General features: G+C 52.5%; 1 protein-coding gene and 1 long non-coding RNA gene across 3 annotated transcripts in view; one reads left to right on the top strand and one right to left on the bottom strand.

Moving 5' to 3' along the window:
- The window catches only part of IGF2R (insulin like growth factor 2 receptor), a 96,248-nt gene that overhangs the window by 36,619 nt on the left and 40,122 nt on the right, over positions 1-19,507 (top strand). Inside the window, exons 6-16 of the mRNA XM_059176613.1 lie at positions 1,117-1,246; positions 2,531-2,636; positions 5,663-5,825; positions 6,002-6,176; positions 7,000-7,103; positions 12,099-12,263; positions 14,797-14,937; positions 16,135-16,275; positions 17,379-17,516; positions 18,129-18,276; positions 18,795-18,972. Of these exons, the coding sequence (XP_059032596.1) occupies positions 1,117-1,246; positions 2,531-2,636; positions 5,663-5,825; positions 6,002-6,176; positions 7,000-7,103; positions 12,099-12,263; positions 14,797-14,937; positions 16,135-16,275; positions 17,379-17,516; positions 18,129-18,276; positions 18,795-18,972 (1,589 nt within the window). The remainder of the gene's footprint in view (positions 1-1,116; positions 1,247-2,530; positions 2,637-5,662; positions 5,826-6,001; positions 6,177-6,999; positions 7,104-12,098; positions 12,264-14,796; positions 14,938-16,134; positions 16,276-17,378; positions 17,517-18,128; positions 18,277-18,794; positions 18,973-19,507) is intronic.
- LOC131833400 (uncharacterized) overlaps positions 5,087-19,507 on the bottom strand; it is a 43,403-nt gene continuing 28,982 nt past the window's right edge. The window contains exon 3 of one of the 2 annotated variants that reach the window (XR_009354444.1): positions 5,087-5,250. This is a non-coding gene — a long non-coding RNA (uncharacterized LOC131833400). Of the gene's footprint in view, positions 5,251-9,948; positions 10,046-19,507 lie in introns of those variants that run through there. The other variant, XR_009354443.1, reaches the window with a different exon arrangement.

Genomic DNA, 19,507 nt, shown 5'->3' with positions numbered 1-19,507 from the left:
GGGTTGAACTTCAGTGACTTTGACTCACAGTAATTTTGTAAATTGATAATTTAAAAATTAAGAAAAGTGGATTTACCACCCAGGAAGTTGCCTGGGGTCACAAGCCATGTTGATAGTGACCTTGAGACCCTCACGAGCAGTTGTGGGCTGGCTCTGTGTATCCTCTCTGCACACTTGGGGATCTTGCCTCCTCTTTGGCCTTCAGTAAACCAAGGGATCTGCTAATGCCACGGGGAGAAGAGGCACAACTGGTACTTGATGTGGACTCAGAGCAGCCCCTGGTAGAGTTGTGCTGCACGGCCTTTCCTTTTCATCGGCTGGTATGGCCTCCTGCCAGACTGGAGAAGATAGGGCACCCCCCTCCCCGACCCTGCGCCCCGACTAAGAAGACTGGGCCATAGTTACTCCTTTGTGAGGGACATATTTTTTGAGGCCATCATGTGTGAGGCCCTGAGTCCCAGTCCTGGATGGAGCTGCGGTCAGGTACAGCACCAGTCACAGGCCAGGGATGCAAGTGAGCCTGTGACTGTGTACAAGCAGAGTCGCGGATCGTCTAACGTCTGGCTGTTGTTCTGGGCACATCTAGATGTTCTTTAATCCTCCCCCAGACCTTCGGGAAATGCACCTGGCATTGGATAGTTGTGCCATTAGAGCAAAGTCGCAGGGACAGCAAGGGAGGTTTCTAAGGCCTGGTCCCAGAGCTGTATGTAGGTTCCTTCCACGAACCTTCCCGTCTTCCCACCAGTCCACGGAGTGCCTGCGTTTTCTAGTTGCTTATGGCTTGGACAAGGGGATAATGCTCAAGTTAGTGTGTCTTCAGGAAGGGTGGGGGGACTGTGTACGTTCCTTGAGTACAAAGTATGTTTCAGTCCCTGTTTCTCATCACCTCTTCCTGCCAGGAGCAGACTGAGTCTCTTGCCTCTGCTTCCCAGTGGCCCCGCAGGCCAGGACGCATGCACTTCCTGCGTCTGGAGAGGTCACCGGTGCACCCAGAATCTCTCTCAAGCCTGACTTGTTTCTGGGTTCCAAAATTCTACTAACTTGTGTTACTTTGAGGACTTTCAGAACTTTTAGACTGAGGTACAGTCTGACAGCGTCACATGGGATGTCTTACAGACTCGCTGCGGGACCCCAGTCCGCAGCTGCGTGGCTGTCCCGCCGGCACAGCTGCCTGCCTGGTGAGAGGGGACCAGGCCTTCGACGTTGGCCAGCCCAAGGAGGGACTGAAGCTGGTGAACAAGGACAGGTGGGTCCGCGCTGGGGCGTGAGTTCCTGCAGATGCTCGTCTGGCCTGTCCGATGCCACCGCGTCCTGGATTGTGCCGTAGATCCTGGGGCCTTGGTGGACTCCTTGCTGTGGCTTGTTCTAACACGGAACTGGTGGTGTATCAGGCCACTGCTTTGGTCCACAGAAGACTCTGGAGCATAACCTAAATTTAAAAACGTTTGGGAGGTTTCTATATGTGTGTCTGTTAGTTTGCCAGGGCTGCTGTAACGAGAGGCCGTAGGCTGGCTTCCGCAGTAGAAACTTACTTCCTCTCCGTTCTGGAGGCTAGGAGTCCAAGGTGATGGGAGGGCTGGTTTCTTCGGAGGCCTCTCTCCTTGCCTAGTAGATGGCTGCCTTCTCCCCGTGTCCTCACGGGCTCTGTTGGTCTGTGTGTTTGTGTCCTGGTCTCTTCTGATAAGGATGCCCGTCCTATCTGGTTAGCTCCACGTCCCCACCGCCGCCACGCTCCCATGGCCGCATTTTTACTTCCTCTCCTCTGTATAAGCCTTGTCTTCGAACCCAGTCACATGCTGAGGTCCTGGAGATTAGGGCTGCAAAGTATGAATTGTAGGGGGACACGATTCAGCCCATTACGCTGTCCTGAGTGACAAGTGGGTGACTCCTCACAGGGGAGAGGGGACTTTGCAAAGCTTGGACACTGAGTGAGAGCTTGAGCTAGTCTGCAGAGAAGAGGAAGGCCATCTGTTTTCGGCGGGTCTGTGGCCGGCGCACCAGGAGCGGCAGGCGCGTCCCGCCGGGAGATCCCCGCGCACTGGGGCGGCTCGGGCTCTTCCTGGCTGTGGGAGGTCACGGCGGCTGGGGCGCTTGGCTGGCTTCAGGTTAGAGAGAGAAAGATCTTGGCTTCCACTTACAAAGTTATTGTTTAGAGAAGAAGCAGTCGTGCAGCCTCGTGGACAGAAACGCGCTCGGCCTGCTCCGCTGTGTTTATTTTGTTTTCTTCGATTGTTTATAGTGTTTTCTCGTTTGTCTTACTCGAGTAGCTTTTCTTAGTATTTAAATTTACACATTGGTCACTTTATTTATTTTTAAAAAGAAAATAGCACTCATTGACGTTTACTTGAAATCAGCTTTTTAAAAATGGAAATTGAAGGTATTTCGTACTGTGGCTTCCTTTATAGTTTAGTGTTCTTTCTGCTACCCCTGACCCCCAAACGAGTGAGCGGGATGAACACTCAGGGCAACACGTCGATGTGAATGGAATTCATACTTCCATAACACTCTTTTCTCAACGTGTGTCATCCAGGCTTGTCCTGAGTTATGTGAAAGAAGGGGCCAGGGAGCTGGACTTCTGCGACGGTCACAGCCCGGCGGTGACCATCACGTTTGTCTGCCCATCGGAGCGCAGAGAGGTGAGTGGCTCGTCCACAGAGGACTTCCTGGCAGCGTGCTTGTGTGGGCTGTCTAGGTGAGCGCATCTGGGGCTGGTGCGGGATGCTGGGTCTAGGGCCGGAGAGGGGGAGCCAGAGACAGCCAGGGCAGTGGAATTCCAGGAAGACTTGCTTCTGGTGGTGGGGGGAGGCACTCCTGCCTGCGTGAGGGTCTCAGGGGAACAGCAGGCTGGGGCTTGTTTCTCCTTCCCAACCCGGAGGGGCCCCGTGTGTGTTGATGCCTGTGGTATTGCATGTCTATGGAGGATGGCCTTTTTTAAAAAATTTATTTGACAGACCGAGATCACAAGCAGGCAGAGAGGGACGGGGAAGCAGGCTCCCCACTGAGCAGAGAGCCCGATGCGAGGCTCGACCCCAGGACCCTGAGATCATGACCTGAGCTGAAGGCAGAGGCTTAACCCACTGAGCCACCCAGGCGCTCCGAGGATGGCCTTTTGTTCTGGTTTGTGTGAGATGATTTTAAGTGATTCATGGAAAGATTTTGAAAATTTATATAATAATGCTGATCTGAATGAACATTTGAAAAACCACATGTATAATCTCAAACCTGTGATTTCCTAGCTAGTATTTGTTAGAATGAGTAAGGTGAAAATAGCTAATTGGTTTATAGAAGCATAGTAAGAAGTGAGCGGAGCACGTGGTGTGCAGGCCTGGCCGAGCTTCTGCAGGCCAGTGGCCGGAGTTTGGGGGCTTCTCAGGTGGGAGAGTCCTGGCCGGAAGGAAGGTTGTTGTTTGAGGGTCTTGCTGTGAAGTGTTTCATCCCCTCCTCCCACACTCGCGGGCGGGCCCCTGACCCTGTTCCCTGGCTGTCCGCTCAGTTACAGCACACTTGTAAACTCCTTGAGGGTAGGGCCGGGGTCTGGCTGTCCTTGGGCCCGTGCCCGGCCGCGTTGCACGTGTCCGTTGCTGTTCGAGTGTTCTAGCAGGTGTGGGGTGCTGATGGAAGGGAGATAGCCCCCGGGAGGAAGGGCAGGGCTTTCCTCTCATTTATTTCTGTCTCCTCTTAATAGAACGAAGGAGGAGGAGTTGAATTCTTTGGCGAGGGAAGCGAGCTCCCCCTCCCCACAAACAAACATGGAATTTGGTCTGGTTTCGTGCTGGCAGCTGGCCTGTTTTGTGTGTGGGGGTTGTGGAGACAAAAGTGTAGGCCAGGCCAGCTTTCCACTTCGTGTCCGCAGACTTGCAGGGCCACGTGGCGTCCGCTCAGTACAGACCTGACTGGCCAGCAGACGACATGCGTTCTGAAGGTGAATGTTAGGGACGTTGGCGGACACGGTCCATCTGCACCTGCGGATGCGGGGTGAAGTTCTTCCTGCCCGATGAGACAGACGTTCTCAGCTGGCTGGGCTTGTTGTGCGGCCCCTTCCTGCTCGTCCAGGGAGAAGCGGTTCATTCCACCACAGTCAGGGGAATCAGGAGTCTGGGAGTCTCTCCCCTTTCTTCTCCGTGGGCAGTTGGTGGTGTTAGGAAAGGAGGCTGCTTTGTTATTCATGGAGCGAGAGGTTCCATTTCCAGCTTAACCGTTTGCCGGACAGATCTGGGTGACATACGACACCTGAACACTCGAGGGTTTCTTTAAGTGTTTACCAGGCTCATGGGATGCCCTTAGGAGCTGGAATTTTAGTAAATGTTCACCTTGTCATATAGATCTTCTTAAGAAAGCTTTATTGAATTTACATACAGTAGCATTCTCCTGTACAACAGAGTAACCGAACTGTGCGACTGGTGGTGTGATCCTAACGCGAGAGTATTTCCATCGCCCCGAAGAAACGCTCTGCTCGGGGGCTGTCCCTCCCTCCGCACCCCCTGCTCTGGCAGCTGCTAGGTGACTTTCTGTCTCCACGGAGTTGCCTTTTCCTCCCTGATGAGCACATCTTGCACTGGGGGGCCTTGTGTGCCTGGCTTCACCACTCGGCGCTTAGCACCCCATTCCCAGATGTCTGGTGTCCCCAAGCCAAGTAGTTAAAGCCTTGATTTTGAGTCGGACAGAACTGGACTTGAAGCTCTGTGTCTTACTAAGTTGTAGCCCGTGTGTGTAGTCCTGACGCCTTGTCATGTGCCTGGTGCGTGGCTGGCGCGGGCAGCATTGGCCCTGGGGTGTTTCTGGAGGTGCGAGGCTATTCCTGGTACTAAGAACCGTCTCACTCGTTCTCCCGAGGATGGTTCAAAGGGCGACACTGCACTCTCTGGTCAGCAGTGATCATGTCCTTCCCTGTCCACACCAAACACGAGCATCTGAGCTCATGTTTGTAAAAGCTGGTCTCTGGCAGAGTTAGGGTTTGTGGCGGGTCATGCCCTGGCTTCCCCCAGTGCAGGAGCGGATTCAAGGACCAGTGAGGTGTGCCCGAGGCCCCTTTGACAACCGGAGCAAAGGAGTTACAGACCATCTCCCCAGACACACCTACGGCGACTTCCGCTTAACTTGTGGGTTCGTCTGGCCCGTTCCCTACTGCTCCAGTAGAAAGGAGGGAACAGGCCGCGTGCCTTCTTGAGTCACGGCTGCGTGTGGAGGCTGTGGCTGTCAGGGGACGTCGAGTCCAGGCTGGGCTCCCTGGGTGGACCTCGAGTGTGACTCCTTTAAAAGAGACAGAAATGGTTGCAAGTAAACAGGGTGTTTATACGCCCGTGATGGAACTGTGTTGAGGTGGTTCTTGGTCTGAAACAGGAATGGAAGAACATAAAAACCCAACAAAGTACCTTTGAGCTTTTCAGAAGCATGGAAAATCTGCATTTAAAAACATTAGTTTTGGGGCGCCTGGGTGGCTCAGTGGGTTAAGCCACTGCCTTCGGCTCAGGTCATGATCCTCGGGGCCCTGGGATCGAGTCCCGCATTGAGCTGTCTGCTCAGCGGGGAGCCTGCTTCCCTTCCTCTCTCTCTGCCTGCAGTTCTGCCTACTTGGGATCTCTCTCTGTCAAATAAATAAATAAAATCTCTAAAAAAAAAAAAAAACACATTAATTTTGCTCCTTTCAAACCATTCTTGATAGGGCACCATTCCCAAGCTCACAGCAAAATCGAATTGCCGCTACGAAATCGAGTGGATCACTGAGTATGCGTGCCACAGAGATTATCTGGAGAGTCAAACCTGCTCTCTGACCAGCGAGCAGCATGACATCACCGTTGACCTCCAGCCACTGCGACAGAACAGAGGTGCGCGGAGCTCCGAAAGGAAGCGGGAAGGCGCACGTGTGCGAAGGGGCCCACTTCGCCTCTGTCCCTGGGCGGGTGTTTCCAAGAGGGGTTCGGGTGCGCCCGAGGTGATGCCCTGACCCTCTAGCACCTGGGGACACAACAGAGCCTCTGCTCATCGGTTCCCCTTCCTTTAGGTCCATCCTCCTCTTACTACACTTCAGACGGGAAGGAATATATGTTTTATTTGAATGTCTGTGGAGAAGTCGAAGTACCGTTCTGTAGTAAGAAAGATGCCGCCGTTTGCCAAGTGAAGAAGGCTGAACCCTCTCAAATCAAAGTAGCCGGAAAATACCAGAATCAAACCCTCCGGTGTGTAAACAGTAATTTCAAGTGCATTGTGTCTGTTTTTGTGAAACGTAGCTGACTCCCCTTGTCACCTTCCTCCTTCCGTTTTCCATGAAGGAGCCGGCAGGTCCGCTCATCCGCATTCCTTCCTGTCTGACATAGGCAAGTTGCTGTTTGTCACCGACCCTGGCTTTCCAGTAAGACCGTTTCTGTGAAAACGGTTCGCTTTATCCTCTGTTTTGTGTAAGGAATCACACTGTAGGAAAGGCCTTTCATTAGATTAAGAGTTGATTCAGCCTTTGTATTTTAAAATACATTTTTCTGAGGAGTTCTGATTTTTCTCTGGCCGTTTGAGAATCTGAAATGCCATTAGCGTTACATCAGAGTTTGAAACAATTAAGGAAACGCACTCAGTACAATTCCTGTGACCCGTAATTTGGTAGTCATCTTCACAAAAGCGTTAGGAAAACGTAGCTCTCTGCAAATGAGCGCTGTCCAGGGTCGCTCAGGTGAGAGCGTGTTTATGGCAGTTGCTAGATACACTGTGTGTTTCTCTGGCCTTATTTATTTTGTGCAAAATCCAGAACGAGTGGAAGAGTTTTCATGCTCACAGCAAAGCCTTCAGTGCTTTCTTCCCGCCAGCTACTACTTTGAAGCAGGAGGACGACAAGCCCATACATTTGGAACTCATTTCCTTTAGACGTTTCCCCAGCTGGCCCGAGAGCTTGCTGTTTTATGTCAGTGCTGATGGCGGAGGGTATGCAGAAGGCTTCATGTGGAGACGCGTAACGATTCGAGCTTCTTTCTCGGTTCCCCCAACCCCTGTGTCTGTGTCGCAAACATCCAGGTACTCCGATGGGGACCTCACCCTGATCTATTCTGGCGGGGAAAAGTGCAGCTCCGGCTTCCAGCGGATGAGTGTCATAAACTTCGAGTGCAACAAGACGGCAGGTGAGCGTTGGCGACACGTCCTCGCCCGTGGCCGTGACGGGAGCACGAGTGTCCTCGGGAACCGTGTGCGGACGGACCAGGCAGACGTTCTGCTTTGGACGTGGCCCCCTCTGGTTCCCAGACTAGGTTGCTCTGTTGGAGTGGGTAGGAGCGCCCCTTCTACCCGTCCCACCCGTGACACACACATCCTGTTTCCATCTTCCTCTGCTCTCTGTTTGTTTTGGGAAGGGGCCCAGCCCTGGGCTTGCTGGGAAAGCATTTCTTTCTCGAATTCTGGCTCGCACCAGAGCGTGTGCCGGTCAGCGGGGTGGGTTTCCCCCCCACCCTCGAGGGGTGGTCACTAAAGAGCCCTTCTTTTCTGAAGGAAGTCTCAAGACGACCCTTTCTGCAAATGAGCGACCCTGTGGTAGAGGCGGGGTATGGGGGATTACAGGAGGTCACAGGGCAAGTTTGAGTGGAGCATTTGGTTTTACTGAGCAATGAGGATAGGCTCTCTTGAGGTCACAGTGGTGCTAGCGTTTCAGAAAGCTGTGCTGCAGTCCGTATCGTGATGCTCCCGGGCACAGTCTGCATCTGCAGGGAGGTGACGGGGTTCCATAGTTACCAGAGGACTGTCACACTCGTCGGCCTCTAGGCTGGGACCCCAGACGCGCACAGGCAGGCTGGGCCTCTGCTTGGAGCTTGTACTGGAGCCGGCCTGCTTGCGGTGGGCTGCACCGCCACAGAGGCTCCAGAGACCCCGCGACCCCGCCGGGGGCCAGTCGTGATGAGGCCGGTTCCTGTGCGGTTCAGCAGGAGCTCGGGGAGGGTAGCTGCACACGACGTAAACTGTGCTGGCGGCTCGTGTTGGTGACGGTGAAGGGGGTCAGGGAGGTTGTGATTCGCACCAGGCTCTAGTACATTGCCTCAGCGACAGGCAAGGGGGGAGCTTGGAGTAGAGCGGATGGGAGGCTTTGAATCACAGTGCCCTTCATTCCTGGCCCCCCGCCTCGCCTCGCGTGTGCTTCCGGAGTGTAGAGGGGGAGACGGCACGGAGCCTGGAGTGCGGGTCGTGCTGGCCGGACCAGGGCCGCGGGCGAGTATGGCAGCCAGGACCCTGTCGGGAGGGAGTCCTCGGCTTGGGGTGTGGGCAGCGAAGCTGGTCGGGGCTGTTAGGGAAAGAGGAGGAGCTGCTCGGTGAATGCCGTGGCTGAGTCACAGCTAGCCAGGCATGGAGGTCGGGTGGCCACGGGGACTGGTCTCTGTGGCAAAGGGAGCGGCTCACGCAAAGGCCTGAATGTGGGCAGGTGTGACTAGGTCAGAGCTTCAGATTCTGGACGTGGCTAAAGACCCTCAAATGGAGGGTGAGAAGCACGTAAGTCCTGCGGAGAAGTTGGGTTTTCTGTAGAAATCAGTGTGGAGTCCCCAGGGCTTGAGGTGGAGGGTGAATGGCTGGTTTGGGCGCGTCTCCCGTGTGGTTTGAGCGCCCCGCTGCCCTCCCCAGGCGCCCCGTCCTTCTTCCGTCCTCCTCACCTCTTCAGGCTTTGAGGGGACTGCCTCTGAAGTACCTCCCTTCCACTGTGTCCCCAGGCCTGGGAAGTGTGCCCTGCTCCTCATGCCGTGTCCCCAGGCCACCAGGCCCCTTGGCGCCCGCCCTCCCCTGCTGGCCGAGCTGCTTCGCTGTTGGCCGACTCCTGTGGTTCAAGTCTCCCTCCGACCTTGTCTTTACCCCTTTTGGCCCCGTTCTTTTCTGGGCTTTTTATAAATGACTTGGCTGAGCTCTTTGTGCGCGCACTGATCTCACTTGAGCATGCTGGGCTGATAGAATAATGATCTAAATAGATCCCGGCAGGTGAGGAGGATATTGAGAAGGGTACATAGTCTGGGGCGGCTGGGATGAGGCGCCGGCACTCAGAACTCGTGTGGAACTTGCTGAGGCTGAAGGAAGCGCCGATGGCCGCCTTTCCCTCCTCTGTCTTTACCGCTAATGGTTTTCAAACACACACGTAGAGCGTTACGGTGAAAGTCTATGTGCTCACCACTCTCTATTCAGCAGTTGCTAGTATTTTGGCACATTGGCTTCATATAAACTTGACGTCCGCACCGATGGGTCAGAACGTCCCGCCCCACGTCCGCTCCTTCTCGTGAGCTCGGCCTCTCGCCGGCCTGACAGGGTTCACAGAGATGTCCTCATGCGGAAACTTAGTGTCTTCCTAGGCTGTTTGAGTTAGGATGGTGGCAAGAGGACCGGACAGGGAGATGTTAGAGGTTTTGTGAGAGGTTTTGAGCCTACTCTCATGCTGGAGGTGGTCATAAAATATTTACGACTCCTTCCAGCTCTGTGATTCAATTTCAGACTTTGGAGCAAACTATGTACTGTAAAAGTTACTGCATTATTATTTTGTCCAAACTTAAAGTTAGAGTTCTTAGAGAAAAATCCCATGGTGGATTTTGTTTATTTGGATAAAGGTAATAATGTAATTTTTTTTATGTGAATGGGTGTTAATTGGTTACGTAATATGATGTGGTTTATAGTTTTAACTTGTATGTTCTAGAATTATATATGTTCACGATTCTAGGGCTTAAGTGTTTTTAAGGCCCAGAGGTGTGTGCATTCATTCTTCAAGCCCGTGTGTGTGCACATACACACAGCCCTTTGTTCGGCAGCCAACATCTAGTTCGCTGTAATGTGATACTTACTATTGGGGATCTTGTCAGAGAAGGATATGAAATCAGGTTTGTTCTTTTTTTTTTTTTTTTTTTTTTTTTTGGATGAGTGATATATTGGAATAGGCCGGTACGAAGCTACCCACAAATTTAACTGGCTCACTGTGTTAAAGGTTTATTTTCTTCAGTTCAGGGCAGGTCATTGGAGGTGCTGGCAGCGGGGCTCCGGTCCGCGGGCCTGTCTCATGCCTCCCATGCCATGGTGTTACTGTCTGCAGACTTGGCCTCCGAGGATTCTGCAGAATGGGAACAGTATTTGAAAAAAAAAATGGGCTAGAGCTAAGTGGCACAGCCCCACCTCGGAGGCCAGGAGGCTGGAAATGCAGTCTAGCTGTGCAGCGAGAGGGACAATTAAACTGGTCGGGTGAGTGGGTAGCTTTGTCTTTGCTGAAGCGTGAGGTGGGACGATAGCGTGGGCGGAGAGTGACTGGGTTCCACGGCAGGAACTCGTTTCCCCCTGAGCTGGGTCGTTCCGGCTTTATCGCTCTTCTACAGTTCACTGGGCGGTGAAGAAGGAACGCGAGTCGAGATGCTCACCAGTGACGAAAACGGGTGCTCCCTCCTCAGTAAGGTTCAGATACAGAATCAGCTCCAGAGTGGGGCTGGATACTCGGACCAGGCCTAGTGTCATTTAATGGTTTGTAGACTTCACCTGCTCAAAGAGAAATGCGGCGAGTGCTCCAGGTTTGTGGGAAACACAGATCTGTTCCACATCGTGAGACGCAAACCCAGACAGACCCAGCGGGAGGAAGCCGTCCGCAGCCACGTGGGCGGGGTGACCTGCGGAAGAGTTCCGCTGCGGGTGGAGGGAGGGGCCGACAGTCGGGGATGGTGGGTCTGGGTTGGGGCGACGGTGGGTCGGGGCGACGGTGGGTCGGGGCGGGCAACGGTGGGTCGCAGCGGGTCGCAGCCGGAGAGGGAGGGAAGCTGGGAGTGCTGCATCTTAAGAACGGCTTCAAGTCCATCATTTAAGAGGGGAAAAAAAAAAAAGGAAAGAAAAAAAGCTCCGCAGTAGTGTAGGGAAGTATTGCCTTGTGGTTATGGTGATGAGCCAGACTGTCTGGGTTTGAGTCCTGGCTCCTCTGCTTTCTAGCTAGGAAACCATACGCAAATTGTTTAACCTCCCCTCCCCCCCCTTAATCTATAAAAGTGGGGCTGGAACTGTACCTGTGCCATGGAATTAATATGCCAAGATCTGTCAAGTCCTCAACCCTGAGCCCGCTTTATGCAGACCGCCCCCCTGTAGCCCTTCGATGCTCGGTGCCTGGTTCAGGTTGTGCTCCGAACACACCGGCTGCTCTTGCTGGTATTATAATTATCGTGTTTATAATATTAAAGATTTAAGAGAAGTTGCAATCAAAACATCATTTGCCCTTGGTACAAAATATTATTTCCCTTTCCTTTAGAACATTGTGCACTTCAGGGCACCAGACCTCAAGAAAGTCAAATCATGCAGGAGGTCCAGAGGAGAGTTGTTAAACCATCAAGGGGTGGAAAACAGAGCTCCGTGCCAGCGGTCCACCAGCTTGGAAAGACGAGGGGATATTTCTAGTAAGGGAAAAATGACCAAAGTTTGCCAAATCCCAGGCTGTGTGGATCAGGGCAGTGGCCCAGGAAGCACTGGCTCTCAGGCCGGAGCTGAGCCATCAGGACCCCCGGACGTGTGGCATCAGGGCCCCCCGAACATGTGGCGAGCGGAGCATGGGACCCCGATGAAGGCCTGAGGGTCAAGGATGCTGGGATGTCTGGAGGCGTGCCTTGGGCTCTGGGAGGGCACTTGGGCCTCGGCACTTCGATGGGGTGGCTATCCCCAGTGACCCTTTTGTTTCAGCTCAGAGATGAATCTCAGGGAACGCGCCCTGCTCGCCATTGCATCAGAAAGCCAGCGGCGCTCCTAGAGCTCGAGCTCTGGTCTCCGTCCGCCTGTGGGTGATTCCCTTGTTGTCTGATGCGGGGTCCACGCACAAGTCTGTTCGGGGCTGACCACGGCCCGTGCGTGGCAAGCCCTGCCCGGGGGCTCACATGTTCCTCGTCAGGCCCCCGTTTCATGCCCACGGCGAACGTGTTGCGAACGGCCTGATGGCTTACTGAGACCCTCCTAAAGGTGGAAGGGACAGAGGCCTGCTACTGAGGGGTTGGGTTTGTCTGAGACTCCAGAGAAGGTGTCCAATCTCTGACACCTCTGATGTCTGGGGCTTGGCACTGCCCTGCTGGCAGCGTGGCCAGTGGGCTGACAGGGTTTTGGTCACATAATGGAGTGCTTGTTTTTTCCCTTCTCCAATTGCACAGTTAACGATGGGCAAGGAGTGCCCGTATTCACCGGGGAGGTAGACTGCACCTACTTCTTCACGTGGGACACCAAGTATGCCTGTGTGAAGGAGAAGGAGGATCTCCTCTGCAGTGTGACTGATGGGAAGAAGCGATATGACCTGTCGGCGCTGGCCCGGCACTCAGGTAGGGCCCGCACACCCCGTGGGGCTCCGTCCACCTGGTCACGGGAACCTTCTCTTGCCTCTTTCCCTATGAAAACCTTTGGAAATGCTCTTCCTTTTCTTGAACTGTCAGCTGATTGTTTCCTGGCCTCTCCTCGCCGCCTTTTCATGCAGCAGTTACACAAATTATTAGGAATGACACTGAATTAGGAGGTAAAATACCTGAGTTTGAGGTTGGCAGGACTGTTCTAATTGGGATGCCCTGGCGAATCTTATCCTAGTTTAGTAAAAAGGGCCACGTCCCAGGCCTTGATCTTTGTGATTAGAAAGTTTTTAATTTTAGATACACGTTCTTGTTGCTAAGAAAGGAGATCTTGAAAGTTCTCCTCACACACACACACGTACACATTTGTATCTGTGTGTGGTGTGGATGGTAACTAAACATGGGGGCACACAGATCTAGTCACAGCGTTGTCCACCTGAAACGACTGCCGTGTTCCATGTCACTTACATCTCAGTCAAAAACCGTCAACAGCGGAAGTTTAGAGTCCTACAGCAGCCTGCTTCAAGTGGGCCGTGTTTCCACCTCACCCCTGGCCTGTCGGGCTTCAGGGTCGGAACCCAGTGTGGCTGGGTTCACTCTTATTTTGACCCCCATGCTTTCCCCCTTTGTTAAGACAAACTCTCTCTGAAGTGGGGTCTGCATTTCCTGTGCAACCTCTAATGCTTGTGGGGCTGAAAGGCGAATGGGCTGGGAGCCCTCGGATGCCATGTTCCTCGCTGTATCCGAGTGAAGAGGTCTGTCCCTGAGACCCAGCTTCATGGTAGAGACCGGCCGAGCAGGAGGTAGTCTGCTCTGCAGGTGTCGTGGGGCATAGGCTATGTGACAGGTACCAGACCGGGTCCTGGCGAACGTGACCCCTGCCCCAGGCCTTTGAACTTCATGGGGGTTGGGGAGGGGGTGTGTGTCGAGAGACCGAGTGCTAAGAATCGGGGTTCCCCACGGGGAAGCTGAATCTAGTTGGGACATTTTTAGTTTTGCCCTTTCGGCAGCCCTGGGATTAGGTGTAAGTGGAAGCAAATTGCATCTGTGGAGATAATATCTGAGGTAGAATGCTTGCCTAGAGTCACAGAGTTACCCGTGCCGTGGGAGTGATGACTCATGCACTCTGAGTCCTCATCTGGTTGGGACAATATGATAGTAGAAGGATGGATTCCTCTCTTGTAAGGAGTGTCGGAGAGCTGCTTTTTGACACGAGACCTCTCTAAATGTTCAGGTTTGATGAACTACCTTGGCAGCAAGTGTACTTTGCACGGTAGTCACTCAGCACCTGGTCAGCTGGGAGTGGTGCCGTGGTTCAGTGCTGGTACACACGTGTTTGCGAAGAGCTCGGCTTGGTGCGGTGGAAAGAGAACACGGTGTTGTGCTTGGTCCTGAGTGAGATGTCTGCCTCCTGCAGGCCTCAGCTTTGTCTCACTAAGCTGGGTGGTACTGTGAGAGCCCTTTGTCCGGCACTGTTGTTTACATGCCACCGCGTACAGACACACACAGGGGCCGGTGAGCGATACAGAGACACATGCGCTCACGCAGCCGACGCGTGCCCTCCCATTGGGCTCTCCAGGGACCTGAGCATTTCCTCAGGATCCACACAGACTGCTGAGGTTGCCTCAGAACTCCTTCCTTGCTAGCTTTAAACAGTCGTCCTGCCTTACAGCTTGTCAGCTCACCCCACTCCCCCGGCCTTGTCACTGTTTGTCTTTGCATGGCCTCCTATGGGCTCTTCTTGGGTGTTGACATTGGCACATAGCTCTGCAGAGTGACTGTTACCCTGACGAGTGGTGGCCTTTCCCTTCTGAACCCCAGCATCCTGTCTGTAAAAGGAGTGCCCCAGTCTCTGTATGCCCTTCACACACATTTCTAACTCATCTCTTTGGCCACTGCTTGTGGGTCACGTCCGATTCAGGGTCCTGCTCTTTCCACTTGCACGCACGCCCTCGATCTTCTGTGAAGTTCTGATTCTGTTCGTACATGACTGGATCACAAGATGTTTGAGCTCAGGGACCAGTGTGTTTTGTTATTTTCCTGAAACAAAGCATGGCCTGCACTAGGTCTGCTGGTGGGGAAGTGGGGGCAGGTGTCTTTGACCTTCCTGGTGGTCGGAGGAGGGCGTGGGACCGAAAGCGTGGTGCTCGGCCAGGTGCAAGGCACAGGTTGCCATCTGGATGTGCTTTTCCATTTCTGATTTCACACTTCGGTGCTTGGGAGAGTTTCGCTGATTGATTCCCTGTCCCTACCTCGTGGTAAGGCTACTCTTCTGAGGAGGTATTGGGGCGTGCTTTGTTTCTGTTCCATGAAGAGAAGCCTGAGGAGCTCAGTGAATTTCTGTGCCTTTGGTCTGCTGCATCCAGAAACGTGAGTACTGGGGTTTAAGGGACTACATGCTTGGTGAGCTTTGGGTCTTTTCCTTTGGCTTAATCACCATTTATGGTGTGACTCACAGAGAAATAATCATTGCCTCTGGCTAAAAGAATTTTTTTTTCTTTTAAAATTATAGAAGTGGAACAGAATTGGGAAGCTGTGGATGGCAGCGAGGGGGAAACAGAAAAGAAGCACTTCTTCGTTAATATCTGCCACAGAGTGCTGCAGGAAGGCCAGGCCAGAGGCTGCCCTGAAGATGCGGCCGCCTGCTCTGTCGGTGAGTTGTGGTCAGAGTGGGGCCCACGGTGCTGGTTTTCCCAAAGGCACACAGAACTCGGCTGCATCCAGTTTGGAGCAAGTTGGAGAATCCTCCTGTGGTTTCTGCCGTCTCCTCTCTCTGGGTTCCGCGTATCCGGGACGGGGAGGAAAGTGACTCACATGTAGGTAACTGCTCAGTGTGCTCTAGAAACTAAGTGCTCCGCTGCCACGGAGTGGCCAGAGCCGTCTGAGGTGAGCTGCCCCTGTAACTGGGGACAGAAGGAGCCAGGCTTGGAGTTACTTGGTCATCTTTTCCCTTTGTAACTTGGAGAATAACATTTCCAGTACTTGTATGAAACTGATTTTGAGTTTTTAACAGCTTTACTGCCCATGACTGTTAAGTTACGGCTTTGGACGAGTGGCGTCTCATCGTATTCTCCATAGAAGAGTACTTGTGCCCCTTGGGTTCCTCCTGCTGTAATTCTATCGGTCCCGTGGTTTTCCTGCAGAGGCTTTGACGTAGATGTTTTGCACGAGAGTTGTCTGCCACTTAAGACTCCCCTGGAAAATGAGAGGCGGGGGAAGTAATCAGAATCTGTTACAAACATTAGATAAAGAGTTGTGAATCCAGGTTGGGTTTTGGGAATTACCCCGGTATTCCGAATTGCTGATGTGTCTCCCGAAGCTGGTCCGGGCGCGCCCATGCCTCTGTGTAAGCAGGGCTGGGGACGGAGTTTCAGGGCTTCATAGTAAAAGTCAACTGACTCAAGAATGAAGTAGTCACCCGCCTGGCTTGCTGGACAGGTTCAGTTAGTTTCTGCTTTGGTCCCGGGACAAACTCTAGCCTCTTGGCTGTGCTTTCAAAAGACCTGTGTTTTCAGGGGAGCAAGGCCCTGGAAGTTGGGGAAGGGTGTTACTTTCTGGGATGGTGTGACATGCACGCTTGCTGTCTGTCTCTCGTGCCCACGGAGCGAGATGTTGTTTATCGTTACTGCTCTGTCCCAGTGGGCCTAGAGGTGGCCTTGGTGTCCTCAATGTGGCTGCCATGGCCTGGCCAAACCTGTCCCTCGAGAAAAACCCACCGACCACGGCGCCAGACTGGGAGGGCTGGGAAGAGGTCACAGCACCCTGCTGGGGCCTGGCTGACGCGTTTGTACCTCCTTTTTTTACATCGTCATCATTTATAATTATGTCTTCTGTTTTCCCTTTCTTCCAGATAAGGATGGATTTAAAAGTCTGGGCAAGTTCGTTTCTTCTCCCACGAAAGAGAAAGGGAACCTTCAGCTCTCCTATACCGACGGTAGTGACTGTGGCCACAAGAAGATAACGACTAACATAACACTCATCTGTAAGCCAGGTGAGCCCTTTTGAGAAAGGGGAGAGGCGACACGTGCTGGTGGCTTCTGTCCCGGGTGAGGCTGCGCCCTTCATTTCTGTTTCTCACGGGCCGCTGCCGAGAGGGGGAGGTAGAAAGGGTTCATACCACACATTCCCAGTTCTAGAACCTGCAGAGGCGGTCTGTGGCTTTGAGCCCCCAGCCCCCACCCAAGACCAGTCCAGAAATGGAGAAACCATATGGTGTCGAGAGCGTCATGTTGCAATTTTCCAAATGAGTTATGGGTCTCAGTGCGGCTTCCTCTTCCTCGGGACTGATACCGCGCGGCTGTGCGGCTGCTTTACTTCCTCCAAAGGGGGAAAATCGTAAGCGCTTGAAAAATGTTGTACGTGATCTCACCCTTTAGAGACAATGCTCTTCTTCACTTATCTGTATTTACAGGTTTACATTGTTTAACAGGGTCAAAATCTGTATATGTTCGGAATTTTTTTTTTAAATGTTCCTCAAAACATGGCATTTCGTGAATACTCTTCTGTGTTTTGCAGTCATAGTTATAATTTTTAGGGACTTCCTCGTTGATAATGGTTGGGTCTTACTATTTTTAACCATTTTCCCTATTGTTGGATTAATAGCGTGTTTCCAGGGCTGGCGATTGTGCTATTGCAGGTCCCCTGTCCGCCTCCTGTTGAAATATTTTCTTTGGATAAGTGCCCAGCTGTGGGAGATGGTCAAGGGCTAGGACTATTTTTTTGTTTTTGAGTGTTTTTTGAGTTGTGGGTGATATATATGTAACACAACATTTACTGTTTTTAAAAAAATGTAGTAAAATGCGCATAACATGATATTCAGCATTTGACCTTCCTCGGGTGTCCGGCTCAGTGGCCTGAAGCACATTCCCGGTGTCGTGCTGCCATCGCCACCGTCTGTCTCCAGAACTTTCTCATCTTCCCACTCTGTCCTCACTGAACACGAGCTCCCCACCCCCGTCCCTGGCAACTGCCCTTCTTTCTTGCCTCCACAGGTTTGACTACTCTAGGAACCTCATGTCAGCGGAATCCCAGTATTTGTGGGACTATTTTTAGTTGAGGACCGATTAGTGATCCATTTGTCTTCCTCACTGACAGGTGATCTGGAAAGTGCCCCAGTGCTGAGAACCTCCGAGGACGACGGCTGCTTCTATGAGCTCGAGTGGCATACAGCCGCCGCCTGCGTGCTGTCCAAAACGGAGGGCGAGAACTGCACGGTCTTTGACTCCCAGGCAGGTGTGTGCGCGCACACCACCTTGGTGGGGTGCCCTCTCCAATGGCTTAGATTTTTTTTTTCTTTTCGTAAATATTTCCTGTGGGAGTTTAAGAACTACTCCACTTGAGAACTAGACTAATACTGTCTCACCAGAGTCCTGGTGTCTGTGGAGATAATGAGGAAGCTACTACGTCTTAGATGCATGGTAGAGGGCAGTGTGCACTGAGTACAGAATGTGAGGACCACAAGGAAATGAATGGTGTTTGGACAGGCTCTTTGCATAAGTTAATGGCCTAGAAACCTGCCTTTGACTTTTCAAGAAGGTCACTGTGTTGTGGTCATCTAGCTTCACATGGACTGGTTGGTTGTTCATCGGCAGTTTTGGACCTTCAGTCTGGTTTTAGGTTAACGCGGTAAAGTGGGCATGGTGGTGGCAAATCCATCTCCAGGGGAGATGTCCGCCAGTTCAGTGCCTGCGGCCTGAGGGGAAAACATCTCTTTGGCCATTTTGCGGCTCCCTGTCAGTGGCCGGTTCCTGGGAAGATTGTCTTTGAAGCTGTGAGCCTGGGGCCACCCTCCTCAACTGTGGTCTGACTGACCTTACATATGGCGTCATTTTCACTCTTCCTTAGGGTTTTCTTTCGATCTGTCACCTCTCACAAAGAAAAATGGTGCATATAGAGTCAACACAGACAAGTATGAGTTCTACATAAATGTTTGCGGTGCGGTGTCTCTGAGTTCCTGTCCGCCGGGCTCCGGAGCCTGTCAATTAGCCAAAATGCAAGTAACTTCCTTTTTAGTTATGGACTTTCCTTAGATATCTCATACTGACAGATGTTTTATTCAGGAGTAGGTGTGTTCTCCACAGACATCATTGCTTTTCAGGGAGTGTGCAACTCTAAGAAGCCCTGGCCTCAAAAGCAGAGGATGCCAGGAGCTCCATTTCCTGGAAAGGAAGCAGGCCACATGCACACTCGGAGTTTATAATACCTTACTTCAGCAAAGCTTGCATGTCTCGGTTGTTAGATACGCACATGTTTCTCTGTTCGGTGTGGTAATAGCTCAGTGGGGGTGGTTGTACCTTAAGCCAGCTATGCTGAGTGTGGCCTTGGGTTCTGGTGTGGGGTGAGGCTGCCCTTTGGCCCCACCACAGACCCCGGTGATCTGTAGCCCTGGGTCACGGACATTACCCCCGCGCCCCCCACCCCTGCACTGCGGTGGCCTTGCTCCGGGTCACAGCATGACAGCCCTTCTGGCCCTGCTGTCCTTCCTAAGAGATGCTTGTTTGCTTGTTTTAGTGGTAATAAGGCTTGGAACTTGGGACTGAGCAATGCTAAACTGTCCTATTACGATGGCATGATCCAGTTGAACTACAAAGATGGCACGCCCTATAATAATGAAAAGCACACACCAAGAGCCACACTGATCACCTTCCTCTGTGACCGAGAGGCCGGAGTTGGTGTACCTGAGTATCAGGTAGGAGCTGTGCGGCGTGAGCGCGCATGGGCTTCCGTCACCGAGGAGAGCCGAGAGAGAGAGAACCCTGGTCTCGTAAAGACAGGGGGCAGGACAACAGTGGGTGGAACAGGGCTGGTGACTTCTCTGGAATGAAATGAGGTTCTAACCACAGGTGAGGCGTGAGCTGTGGTCTTTCCTGGGGAGAATCCATCAAAGTGTCTGGCTCCCTGAGATACAGGACCCTGTCATGGGCCCTTTATTATGAAGCAGAGCTATTATTTGTCTGGTTTCTTGGCCAATCAACATCTCCTATGATTGTAATTAATCTTTTTAGAGTTGCCAGGATACGTAGGCACCATTCATCCAAGCTGGTTATTCTTTGGACCGTGCACCTTGGTGGTTACCCGCGACCCTGTTGATTTTGTGTACGAAACTTGCATCACAAATCATGCTGATGCTACTCAGCTGAGTCTTAATCTATTACTGGGACGTCGTCATTTGTAATAAGACAGGTGTAGACGGGCAAAGTAGACTTTCTTTCCTGTGGTTCTTA

This window comes from Mustela lutreola, chromosome 6, assembly GCF_030435805.1.
Source record: "Mustela lutreola isolate mMusLut2 chromosome 6, mMusLut2.pri, whole genome shotgun sequence".
NCBI lineage: Eukaryota > Metazoa > Chordata > Mammalia > Carnivora > Mustelidae > Mustela > Mustela lutreola.
This window is presented reverse-complemented; position numbering and strand designations above follow the sequence as displayed.